Source organism: Leiobunum rupestre, chromosome 9 (assembly GCF_980474605.1).
Source record: "Leiobunum rupestre chromosome 9, qqLeiRupe1.1.hap1, whole genome shotgun sequence".
Taxonomy (NCBI): Eukaryota; Metazoa; Arthropoda; class Arachnida; order Opiliones; family Sclerosomatidae; genus Leiobunum; species Leiobunum rupestre.
The window spans coordinates 36,372,701-36,385,370 of NC_143392.1; the positions used below are offsets into that span (position 1 = coordinate 36,372,701).

At 38.7% G+C, this 12,670-nt stretch overlaps 1 protein-coding gene across 1 annotated transcript; it reads right to left on the reverse strand.

Moving 5' to 3' along the window:
* Positions 1–661: 661 nt before the first annotated feature.
* On the reverse strand, positions 662–6,091 carry LOC149927319 (single-strand DNA endonuclease ASTE1-like). The gene is made up of 3 exons (XM_090157843.1): positions 6,039–6,091; positions 5,736–5,975; positions 662–2,399 (listed from the first exon to the last, which is right to left on the reverse strand). The coding sequence occupies exons 1-3, from the start codon at positions 6,089–6,091 to the stop codon at positions 662–664; spliced, it is 2,031 nt and encodes a 676-aa protein (XP_090013969.1).
* Positions 6,092–12,670: the final 6,579 nt, after the last annotated feature.

Genomic DNA, 12,670 nt, shown 5'->3' on the forward strand with positions numbered 1-12,670 from the left:
GTAGCTTGGTCCTGGATCTTGGAAACATTACTTCGTGGCGATTTCCTTGAAGATGTTTTATTGAAGCGTCTATTGGAACCATTCCGCTCTGTCTTTAGTTAACAACTTGTATAATCTATGAGGCAGATGAAACCAAACTCCGCCACTAGTCTTTCGTGACAAAAATACTAAAAATAAATTTACTGATGGTGTAACCATGGACTAATTAATGGCTATTGGTAATTAATTAGTCCATGGTGTTACTAATTTATAGACTATCATTCTAACAGATATATACATATATCAAAATCTTACGTCTCTTAACCAAAAGTAAATGAGCTGTATTTATTGGTTTGTAATACTGTAATAGTTAAAAGTTACAGAGCAACTTCATTTTGGGGGAAAATAATTTGAAAGGTGACAATGATCAGTTTCTTAGAATAGTTTAATATTTGGGAGGTATCTGTGGTTTGAAAATGTCCATTCAACGATAACAAATCACAACTCCAGAAAAGTAACGAAATATAAAAACTTTTATTTGGCTTAATAAAAAATTTTAATTTTCTTACTCGAAATTGTTACACGCTTTTAAATATAAAATAGTTTTATTCCAAACTGTGGAATTAAAATACAGCTCTTAGTGTCTCACCTAGGCAACAGTAAATTATTATTAGTTAAAAGTTTAAGTATGCTCCTGAATAAAATCTTTCGCGAAACGAAAGAAGAAATCGCAACTAGATCCACGACCCAAGAGTTCCGAGACGAACTGGTCGGGTGACGGTTGCATCCTCAACACACGGGTCAAATTGTAGATGAAAGTCCCGCTTAGACATTCGTGGAACTTGGGTTTTGGCAACGGGTTTCCCAGAAGTTGGTTCAAGTTGAAGGCTTTACGGCAACAAACTTGGTATTCGTTGTAGCGATGCACGATGTCCGACCGGAAAACGCCATTCGCGCGTCGAACTGCATTCGAATATTTCGATAATCGCTCGTCCGCTCGAATCAAATCTTTCGACAAACCGGATTGATTTGCCATTGAAAGAACCGTTCCGTCAAGTAATGGTCGTATCAGCCCAAGTAGAATCAACGAACAAAGCGAGGCGTCGATGAACTCTTCACTAATGGGAAGAGTCGTGTTCTTCTTGAAAAAAAGAAGAACCGCGATCGGCAACTGAAAAGTCGATGGAAACACTTCCAGATCCATGTCCGGACATTCCAAACTCTCCATCCAGTATTTACGCCTTCTCATTATATCCATATTGGGAAGGTCGATTAAAGATGGTACAATCATTTGGTCGCACGTCACTTCAATTCGGTTAGAAACGAGTTGCCAATTTCTATGATCATCCTCTTGCACGACATAGCTTTGAAACCCGTCCACGTTTAACGCAATCTTGTAGATGGCCAATCTAATTTTGGCCGCGCAAGTGTGACAACTTGGAGATTCCGGTTCACCGATTATAGGATAATTTTTCACCCGACGGTTGCAGATTACGTTCAACAAGTTCGGTCCCAAATCAGAGAGGTGCAATTGCTTGAGCAGCCACAACGGAGGGATATTCCCACGTTTGGACTTCACCTTCTGGTTTATCGAACGTGGTCCCGAAATATTTGGATTTAGCAAATAATCCAGTAGGACCGAACTGCGCTTTAAGTAATTTTCCTTCACTTCTTCGATCATTTCAAGTACTTCTTTGCGGCAATCAACTTTGACGCTGACTAGCACTTGATTCAAAACTTCGTGGTCAATTTGAGTCGCTATCCAAGACAAAAGACCCACTATTTCCGTATGCCCAAAATTTCTGGGGTTATAAATAATTCTCGTATTTTGATAATGCGCTCGAATTTTCATCTTGAGAAAGTCTTCTAACACTTCGGGTTGAATGTAATCGCTGCCCAACAACGCCGCGCACATCGGCATAAGGTCATTGCTTAAACCAGGAAAATGGGCCAATAAGTGTTTTAGGAAATAGAGCTTGCACGGTATGAAAGATTGCGGGTTGCCTCCCAGGTCATTAGTGCGCGTTATATCGCCTAAAGAATTGAGTCTGACAAAGCCTCCGTGAAGTTCGAAGAAGTAAAATTCGCTGTCGTCGCTTAGTATGGGGCATTGAAAGTAGTTCGCAATGACTACGATCTCTTCGTCCGCCTCGAATTCCGCCTGCAGGACAGAGATGCCTTCTTCTTTAAGAACTTCGATAAACACCAACTCGGCGAGGCGAGGTAAAATCAACTTTTGGTTTTCATCGTGTACCCCTGTCCGAGAGATTTCATGTGCCGCTTGCATACATTCCGTCATGCGCTTTCTCAGCTCTGAATTCTTTCGATTGGTGGGATCCGTTCCACCATCGAGTACGACGATTGGAATAATGTTGCATTTGCACAGATTCAAGAAAATGGTCCTTACCCGCTGGGCGAATCTGTAGGCAGGCAAGAATATTAAATTTATATTATCTTAATATTAATATATAAATACTATTTTCTAAGAAAGATTAGGTTGAACAGCTTCTTAAAACCTTTTTAATTAACTAATTCTTTAAATTTTAAAACGTTACTAATTTCTACTCCTGAGTAGGGATGCACCGATAAAGGTATAGCCATAAGTGTATATTATTGTAACATAAGTGTGACACTTCCCATTCTTTACCTTTAACAGTGCTAAATGGAACTCGCGAACTCTTAAAATATGTACCTTTAATAGTGCTAAATGCACGAAATCGGTGTACAGATTATCTGAGACTGTCTTACCCCTTGCAAAAATCGATGTATTTCGACTCGCGATATTCTAGTAAAAAGGTTTATAATTTTTTTTCACTAAATACGAATAAACACGTGTTAAAACTAAAATAAGTATGAACTGAGTCTTTCTTATATGAAAAAACAACCCACCTTCTTAAAAAAAGTGGGTTTTTATCAGCCGATATTGGCCGATACCGATATTGGAAAATAGGCCGATATATTGGTGGATCCCTACTCCCGAGATCCGCTAAAGGTCATTTTAAATAAACAACATTGTAGTTAGAAATTGAAACCGTGGCACCGTTACTTTGATAGGGGGTGCCTTGCCACAAATATTTTGTTCAGTTGCCAAAATATTAATATTGACGCCTTTTTTTAGGAACTAAAATTAGAGCTCAAAAACGCGTTTTCACTACTGGTAATTTTCGTCACCAACATAACCGGGTAGTGATTCTGCCAACACTAGTCGCTTGTTTTCTGTAGCTGAATTATTGTGTTTCGTCTATGATGAAAGGGGCCCTATAATATGAAATTTGAAAGGCGAAAGTTTGAAAATGTCTTTCAGTTTTATGAATATCAATTAGTTTTGATTTTCAAAATACAATAATGAAATATTTTTTTCCAAACTTTAATTTTAAAAATATTTGCTAAAATTAAAATATAATAATATAATTTACAGGATTGCCACGGTACCTGGAAAACCTGGAATTCCTGGAAAAGTCAGTGAATTTTAAAAATTAGCCTAAAAATCAGGCAAATGTCAGGGAATTTAATTTCGGTTGCCAATAGGAAACGTTTTCTAAAAATTACAAAATAATGGCACAAAATAACTCAGGGAAAATCTCCAAAGATGGTCAGGGAAAACCAGGATTTGATTGAGAAAAAACTGTGGCAACCTTGTTTTAGTCAGATCAAGAAATACTTATTGGACCCTGTGTCTTTTGTGCAATAATAAAATAAACTTGAAAACCAAAAAGTTAAGAATTACATGGAAATTCGTAAATGAACTCCACTTAACAATTAAGAGAAACAATTAATTTGAAAGAACTACATTTAAATTTTAGATACACGTTGAAATTTAAGGAATGACATTTAAATTTAAGAATAATTAATTTAAATTTCAATGTTCGAACCCTAGATACATTAAATTTGACTTTTAAGACCCCCTGCTTTCACCACATCTTATATTTTTGTAGACTCGCTTTAAGGCTACCGATTGCCGACTGAGCTTTAAAATTATAAGCTTCGTGCGTTGTTTAAATTTTAGTCAAAAGTATCGCCGCCTACCGACCGAGTTTTGAATTAAATATGTGAAAGCTGTCTGCTCGTTCAATATTGTCTCCGCATATTAACAGCTGAAAGTTCAACCGGAAAACCTAGAAATTCAAAAGGTGTCTGCTATTTCTTCACATATTTAGTTTACGGATGTTAAGGCAAATGGCGCTATATTTCTTAAGCTCGAAGCCTATGCTCTTTGTGAAAAATGAATGGTAATTATACAATGTGTACAGGAAATAATAATTATTGGACCCTGTGTCTTTTGACATTTAAATTTCAGAATAATTAATTTAAATTTCAACATGTGAGAAACCTAGATACATTTAATTTGACTTTTAATTAAACCCCCTGCGTGTTCTACTTCTTATCGAGTAATCGACCCAGTCGAATGACGCGAAAACCGTTCCTCCCAGGTGGGTTTATTTGGGCATAATTAAAAACATTGCAGGAGCGTCGCTGGAGATGGCATTTCTCATCAAAATTTAAAGCTATCTCTTCCCTTAAACGGGGTTATTCCTTTATCTGTGTTTCCAAAAAATTTGGCTTCAAGATCTTCTTCTGTATATTTCTTTAAATCAACAAATTTTTTCTTAACGCCTGGTATTTCCTCTTTGGGCTGGATCTTGAAGTGCAGTTATTACAGACGGTACTGTAAATGTTTTTACCAGAACCGCCGGCAATGAAGGATCGTCCGGCATTTAATTTCTGAAATTTTTGTTTAAACTGTTGAAGGCCCACAGATTCTTTAACACGCAATTCTATAAGTACATCACAGTGGGAGAAGAACCAGTGGAACTGTTTATTTTCTTGGATAAATTTAAATGTCGTGTCCAAACCAACCACCAGCCAGAACAGTCTTCGCAATGATTGAAGAGCCTTTGAAGCTCGCTTTGAAGTCAAAGATGGGCCCATGAAATTCATCGCGCCTGCAGAGTGCAGACTGATCCACCAGATTCTTCGTCAGTAGTAGCAGCCGATGACCTCGATTATGGCGATATATCTTTTCTTTTGTGGTTGCGTGTAGATGGCGACATTATGTAGTTGTTAGATTTAAATATAGAGTTAGAATAGGACGGACAGGCATTGCGTAAATAGATGAAGAAAAGTTCAAATAGTCTAGACCAACGAGATAATTACTCCGTTGGGTGTACAGTTGCAAAGATAAAGTAGCGGGGTCTTAGAAAAAGGACAGACAGGGCCCGCAAAAATAATTATATACCTATAAGAATTATAAAAATCCTACCACAAACGCCATTACCGATATACCAAATTATTAAGTTAATAACGGTATTAGTAAAGGGAGATGTTGACTTGCGTGGCATGAAGGGTAATAGTTAGTGTAGGGAGCTGTTGGAAAAATGGCGGCAAGATTGCGGCCGCTACGCTACGTGTTGCCGCCATTTTTCCGAAATTTTCCCGCCGAGCGCGCACTAAGCTTCTTACAAGGCTGCTGGCGCGTTCTACCCTCCTACTTCGCCTCCCTTCCTATCCTCCTTGGTCACCCGGCCACCTGAATTAATGGCTTTAAAAGTCGCTTGATGACTTAGGCCTTAGGTGGTGCCTTGGGTATTAGCCTAGCTGATTATTATTATTATTATATGTAAACCTAAATATACGTGGCCGTCGATACCTATGAAGAAAGCCCGAGACTAGCTTAAAATGAGCGAAAAAAAAGCGTTAGCTAGAGTAACTATCTGGCATAAACGGTACAGAGGGAAAGAAACTTATTTAACGCTTACTTATCATAATCGCCTCCATGCACGATGTCCAAATCGCTGTTGAAATATAGCTGATTTAGTAGGTTGTGTCCGTCGATAACAAGGCGAGTGTTTCGTAGTTTATGATGAGGGGACATTTCCTCATTTTGATCTATAAGAGAACTCAAACTGCGAATTCCCATTTTCACTAAAATAACTGTCGAGCGTTCTCGCCTCTCGGGACTGCCGTAGTCTTCAGGCTGAGGCTCGACGTTACCGCTTCTAATAAAAGTAATAATACCCAGGTACCAAAAGTAAAACTAAAACGTGTTGAGTCGGGTCGACCTCACATCTCCGAATTCTCCTTTCTCCGAATTCCCTTTTCTCCGAATTGACATATTCTCGTATTGTTTTTACTCCGAAAGCTCATATCTCCGAAATGTATTTAGTTACACTATGCAGATTGCAGAGATAAATCTCCTACGTGTCACGCCCGCTTGTGGCTAAAGCAAGATTATATAAATTAAATAATCTTGACTAAAGTTTTCCCCTTATTTTAATTTTTGGTCGTAATTAAATATGATGTTTTATTACAGTATAAGAAAATTGTTTGGTAGCATATTTTACAATTAGAATTGAACTAGCGACGAAATAGAACTTAATCGGCGGTGATTAGGTTCCCCGCGTCATTATTCCAATATTAGAGTCTCTAATAAGGGTAGGTTCCAGTTACAAACTGGGCACTCACAATTAGGAGAGTACCCGAGGTGTTAATTGCCGATTTTGTTCAAAGTCGGGTGTATATAATCAGGGCCGGCTCAAGAAATATTTTTCACCCGGGCAAGAGGGGTTTTTGGCGCCCCTCTTGTTTTGAGACTAAATTAAACTACCCCCCCCCCCCCGTAAAAAACATTACCATGTCCATGCTATAAATTTACCGTTTTCATAACAATAAATAATCCCTTTAATCACTTTATAAATACTTGGTGTAAACATATTTAATACCTTCTTTATGGTACATGGTCATTTTACATGGAGCTTGAAACACTAGGTAAGGTGGCCAGACTAGTATACCTAAAGTACATTAATTGTAATGTCCATACTGAATAGAATCACGGTTAATATGTGAAATAAAAGAATTAAGTTTACAAAGAACCCGTGAGTTAAAGATAAAAATAATGGATATTTTTATTTTTAACTCACGGGTTGTTCTAAAGACCTTTTCACACGAGCCAACTTTTCAAATCAAAATGCTGAGTCAGCAAAAATGGATCAGTGATCCATTTTTTTCTCGCGTACTTTTTTGGTGGATCAACTCATCGAAATTTTATTCACACGAACCAACTAGTTTACTCAACTCAAAGTTGACTCATCTAGTTGGATCAAAAAGTTGGCTCGTGTGAATAGACCTTTAGTAAACTTAATTCTTTTATTCATTACATTAATTGCTTTAACAACTTAATTTAAAAACTTTTTTGCGGGATTTTTTAAGGCCTACACTGATGAACTTTTTGAAAGCTGTCGCTGGCTTTTCTGCTTCAACGGCTTCTCTCCATTTCCTTTTTTTATGAAAAGAACCAGAATGCTTCTTTTTCTCGGACATCTTAATTCAATTCAACGTGACTCTAATTAATATCTATCTAACTAAAACTATTTAACTGAAACTAATAAATAGACTGCTTTAGAACTAAAAATCGAAAACGATTTAAATGCATTTTAAAATATTAAATGCAGGTTCATTATAGTCTAAGAAACAAATATAATTCTTGGAAATGGCCTGCTAGTTTATTTATCATAAAGCTGGATAAATGACAACGAAATAGCAAGCAAGCACATAGAAGTACTGTATTAGTTTGGGCTTCCTTCTATTCTTCTCACCCTAAATGGGTAAGAGTGTGCAATAATTGGTGGGTTTACCGGGGAGTCAGGGTGCGGCTCTTGTAACCCACTGGGAGATGTTAGCTCTGATCAAATGGTCCTATCTCCACCTCCGACTTCGGCCAGGTTTGGCTGGAAACTGAGCTTCGAGCCTTCGACTCAGGTTAACGTAGAGGGTCCGTGTAAACTGGCCGCCTCGGCGAATTTGGTAGCCTGCTGTGGGGTGGCGGGCCTCCGTATGAGGGCACGTTGGTCCTGTTTCCCGGCCTTTTGGAGTCACACCGGGATCTCAGTGGCCAGCTGTGCCGGGTTATGTGGACCGCTGTGTCCCATCATTCCCCTTTAGGAGCTCTCTCCAAAGGGTATGACTCTTTACCTACGTTGGTAGGGTGTCGGATTGAGTTGCTATAGCATCCACTCTTAATCCCACGGCTGTGTGCGAAGTGAGAATTGGTCCACCCATTGCTGCACCTTCTGCTGGGGTTGAGTGGTTTGCGTCAAAGGTCCGACCATCAGTAGTAGGGTACTACTACCCGAGGGGCTAACGACTTCCCGTAATCGGTGTACACCCTAACTGTAATGATTACGTATTCTTTTGTACTCATTTGTAATCCCGTTATCATTTGTAATCTTCGTACTCATCTGTAATCACCCGTAATCATTATGAAATCACGCGTACTCATCTGTAATCACGTGTAATCATTTGTAAAGCGCGTAATCATTGGAATTATCCCGTACTCAATTACTCATCTGTAACAATTTTAAAGTTTTGGGTTGCCTGTGTACTCATCATAATCATTATGTTCTCATCGTAATCATTCTGTACTCATCATAATAATTCTGTACTCATCGTAATCATTCTGTACTCATCGTAATCATTAGGTACTCATCATAATCATGTGTATTCATCGTAATCATCTGAACTCATTAATGATTACGTAATCGGTGTAGAGGCAAATTCTTACTGGCTAGCCCCACGCTACTACCCATGCTGGATTTGTCACCTGTCCGGGCTTGGGGACGCTGGCGTAGGGCACTATGATGATAGGCCTCCGGTGGTATGGCTCCTGTTGCTAGGTACACCGACCTAAAAATTCTGACACACTTCTATTCTTCTAGTATCGCCCAACCACTTTTCCTTCTTCATATTATATACCCTGGTTTATAATGAAAATACCCGGAAAATGCTTTATTCGTCAGAACTATGCACCGTAATTTTATGGTTTATTTACTATTGTAAAATAAATAGTCGCAAAAAAACATTCATCGACGATGTTGGACATTTTGGTTGTGAAAATGGTTTGTATTTCTAATTAGCGAAAGATTTTTCAAATTATGTTACGCTTTCATTAAAAATTTTATAAACAAATCCAATTCTTGGTAAACCAAAAAGGCGCACAACTCAATTTCGGCGCCCCTCTCAAAACGGCGCCCCGGGCAGTTGCCCGGGTTGCCCGGCCCTTGAGCCGCCCCTGTATATAATGTAGACCATAAGCCTTGTGTAGACCTATATGAGATATGAAATTTCCGAAAAGGAGACGTTGCACTTCCCTTTCGATTTGCCATCGAAGCTGAAAATGTTTTGACCACTTTAAACAAAAAAATCTCAATTTTAAAAAGCATGGAATTTTTTCGGTTTTACCTATGAAAATTTAAAAAAAAATTTAAAATCACGAAATGGGTAATTTCGACCACGTTTAGGTAAATTTCATCAATTTTGGGTAAATTGGAACATTTTTGGGTAAAATAAGGAAAAATGATCATTTCTGTTATAAGTGGTCAAAACATTTTCGGTTGCCATGGCAAAACCAATGGATAGTGCAACGTTTCATTTTGGGAAATTTCAAATTTCATATTGTACTACATTACGCCCGACTTTGAACCAAATCGGTGTGTAACACCTCGGGTACCTTCCTTGTTAGTATCCGTACCATGGTTTATGAAAATTAAATCTGGGGGTTTAAATGGCGGAACTAACTTTCGTAAGTTATTATATGGTTTTCAAGAAATTGCAGTCCATTTTCACTTGAAAGGGGGCGTTAGTAGTTTAGATTATTATTACTGTGTTAAAGTATTTCAAGCAGAAATACAGAAAATGGGAAATAGAGTAGTATCAGTGTGACGTCTCCCATACTTTTCACACGTTCCTAAAATTCTATAACACTCTGAGATTATGTACGTTAGCATAAGTTAATGATACTTCTAAGTAGACAAATAAGCCCTTTCAAGGCAGTGTTGGGCATTTTCGTCAAAGAGCCGCTCACGCTCACGTCTTATTGAGCGGTAAAATTTTCGCTCCTCTCTTTTCGCTCTTTTTTAGGGGTAAAATTTTCGCTCCTCTCTTTCCGCTCTTTTTTGAGGGGTAAAATTTTCGCTCCTCTCTTTCCGCTCTTTTTTGAGGGGTAAAATTTTCGCTCCTCTCTTTTCGCTCTTTTTTGAGGGGTAAAATTTTCGCTCCTCTCTTTCCGCTCTTTTTTAGGGGTAAAATTTTCGCTCCTCTCTTTCCGCTCTTTTTTGAGGGGTAAAATTTTCGCTCCTCTCTTTCCGCTCTTTTTTGAGGGGTAAAATTTTCGCTCCTCTCTTTTCGCTCTTTTTTAGGGGTAAAATTTTCGCTCCTCTCTTTCCGCTCTTTTTTGAGGGGTAAAATTTTCGCTCCTCTCTTTTCGCTCTTTTTTAGGGGTAAAATTTTCGCTCCTCTCTTTCCGCTCTTTTTTGAGGGGTAAAATTTTCGCTCCTCTCTTTCCGCTCTTTTTTGAGGGGTAAAATTTCCGCTCCTCTCTTTCCGCTCTTTTTTGAGCGGTATAATTTTCGCTCCTCTCTTTCAGCTCTTTTTTGAGCGGTAAAATTTTCGCTCGTCTCTTCGCTCTTTTTGAGCGATAATAATTGCGCTCATTTCTAGCATACAATTAACTTATGAAGCTATAACTACATCTTCATCTACTTTCTACACACAATCCCTAGGTATGTAGGGGCAGTAGCGTATCTACCAGGAGGGCGAAAGGGGCCCCAGGTGCAAACTTATAAGAGCGGAGGGCGCGTTTTGAATGGGCGGTCGCAGATTATCACGTGTACATTTTTATTCCTTGTATTTCAGACTTTCAGTAAAGTTTAATTTCAATGTTTATTACCAAAGCAAATAATATTTGTAGTTCATTTGCCATAATAATTAATTAATTCGTCAATTAATTAATCAATACTTGAAGTCATTCAAATTATTATTAATTAATTAATGTTAATTGTATGAGAGGGGGCTAAGGTTTTGTCTTCCGCCCCGCGCGACCGTAAGTTTAGTTACGCCACTGTATAGCGATTGTCGTGTACTAGTTTCACGTATCGAAAACCCTCGTCGCCATTGCTAATTATTTTGAAATCGGACACTCAGAAGACAAAAGTTTAAAGGAAAATTTTCGCTCCTCTCTTTCCGCTCTTTTTTGAGCGGTAAAATTTTCGCTCTAATTTTTCCGCTCTTTATTTGAGCGGTTAAATCGGCACTCCTCTCTTTCCGCTCTTTTTTGAGCGGTAAAATTTTCGCTCTTTTTTGAGCGGTAAAATTGTCGCTCTTTTTTTCGCTCTTTTTTGAGCCGTTAAATTTTCGCTCCTCTCATTTTTGTTTTGCGCTCTTTTAAAAAGATATTTTACCGCTCATTTTCGCTCATAATAATAAATCCGCTCACAATGAGATGAGCGGTGCCCAACACTGTTTCAAGGTGGAATCTTTGTCCAGAAAATGTGATGTCAAATCTTGTCTCACCGATTTCCGCGAAAATGAAAGTTTTGAAAAATATCTCGGACCCAGCGCCGCTGTGCGGTCGAGAATGAAACTATATTGGGCTGAGATAAATAAACCAATAGCAAAAAATCATTCTTTGGCCTCTGCGGGGGGAACGAATTTTCTAAGGGAATACCGAAATTTATCTCTTTTGGGGAAGTTCAAGCTAGCCTTGCACCAAACGGGATTAAAGAAACGTCAGCTTCGGCAGTTCCAAGTGTATGTTAAGGCTACTTTGATACGCAGTACGGAGAGACATAGGTCAATTTGGACAAGCATATCCGCCATAGGCAGCATAGCCATTTGTCTACTTAGAGGTATCATTAACTTATGACGTTAGATTAGGTAGAATCCGACTCCTTGAAAATAAAAGCTGGCCGGTAGTCGTTTATTCACTTCATTGCATCGAGTCTCAATTTTTTTAAACATTTCTGCTCATTTTGCTTTTTGAAATCGAATTTTGAATTTTTTGATACAATTTAGCTTTATTGTCCAGAAGACAGATAGTCTTTTTTGAAGTAACCGTAGAATTTGGTCCGGCAAAGGTTTTTTGATTGATTCTGGTATTTTCGAGGGCGCTGATCACGAATCTGCCGGGTGCCAGAGCGAGAAAGTTGGGCATTTTAAGTTATGATGTCGTCAAGATGGCCGCCGGTACCATAACACTAAACGGGATTTACCCCCAGAACGCCTTGTCCAAATATTACGTTTAAGGTGTCATTTGATAGATATTGGACTTTTCATATCATAATTTTAATAAATCGCCAATATCTATCACCAGGGGGCAGGGTGATATTTTTTAAGCCCTTAATGTTGATTCTCGCAAAGAATATAGGCTTGTAATATATCTCATTTAAAAGCATTTTACGACCTCTAAGTCATTTCGATGCGGTTAAGTTAATATCTGCCAATAGGGGGCGCTGTGATAATTTTTAAGCCCTTAACGCTGATTCCTTCAAACAATACTCAGGCTTGTAATATCCTATTTAAATATATATCAGTTAGGTGGCACCGTAATATGTTGAAATTCCATATATATATATATATATATATATACACACATCTATATAATAAAACTCTAAGGCCTTTTCGTGGAGGTTTTCTTCCTCGCCACTGAAAAGCGAGGCGCCGCTGACGGTGCGGTCTGCGGATCGGACTGGCGATTTGCGGACAACCATATCCCGTGCTCTTTTTGTATCACATAGCTGAAAAAGCGACCCGTGAAACAGACGGAAACCGAGACTAACTTTCACTTCGTTGCTGAGGTAGTTCGACTATAGACAGCAGGGCCGTGCTTAGGGGGAGGCAAACAGGGCGGTCGCCCAGGGCC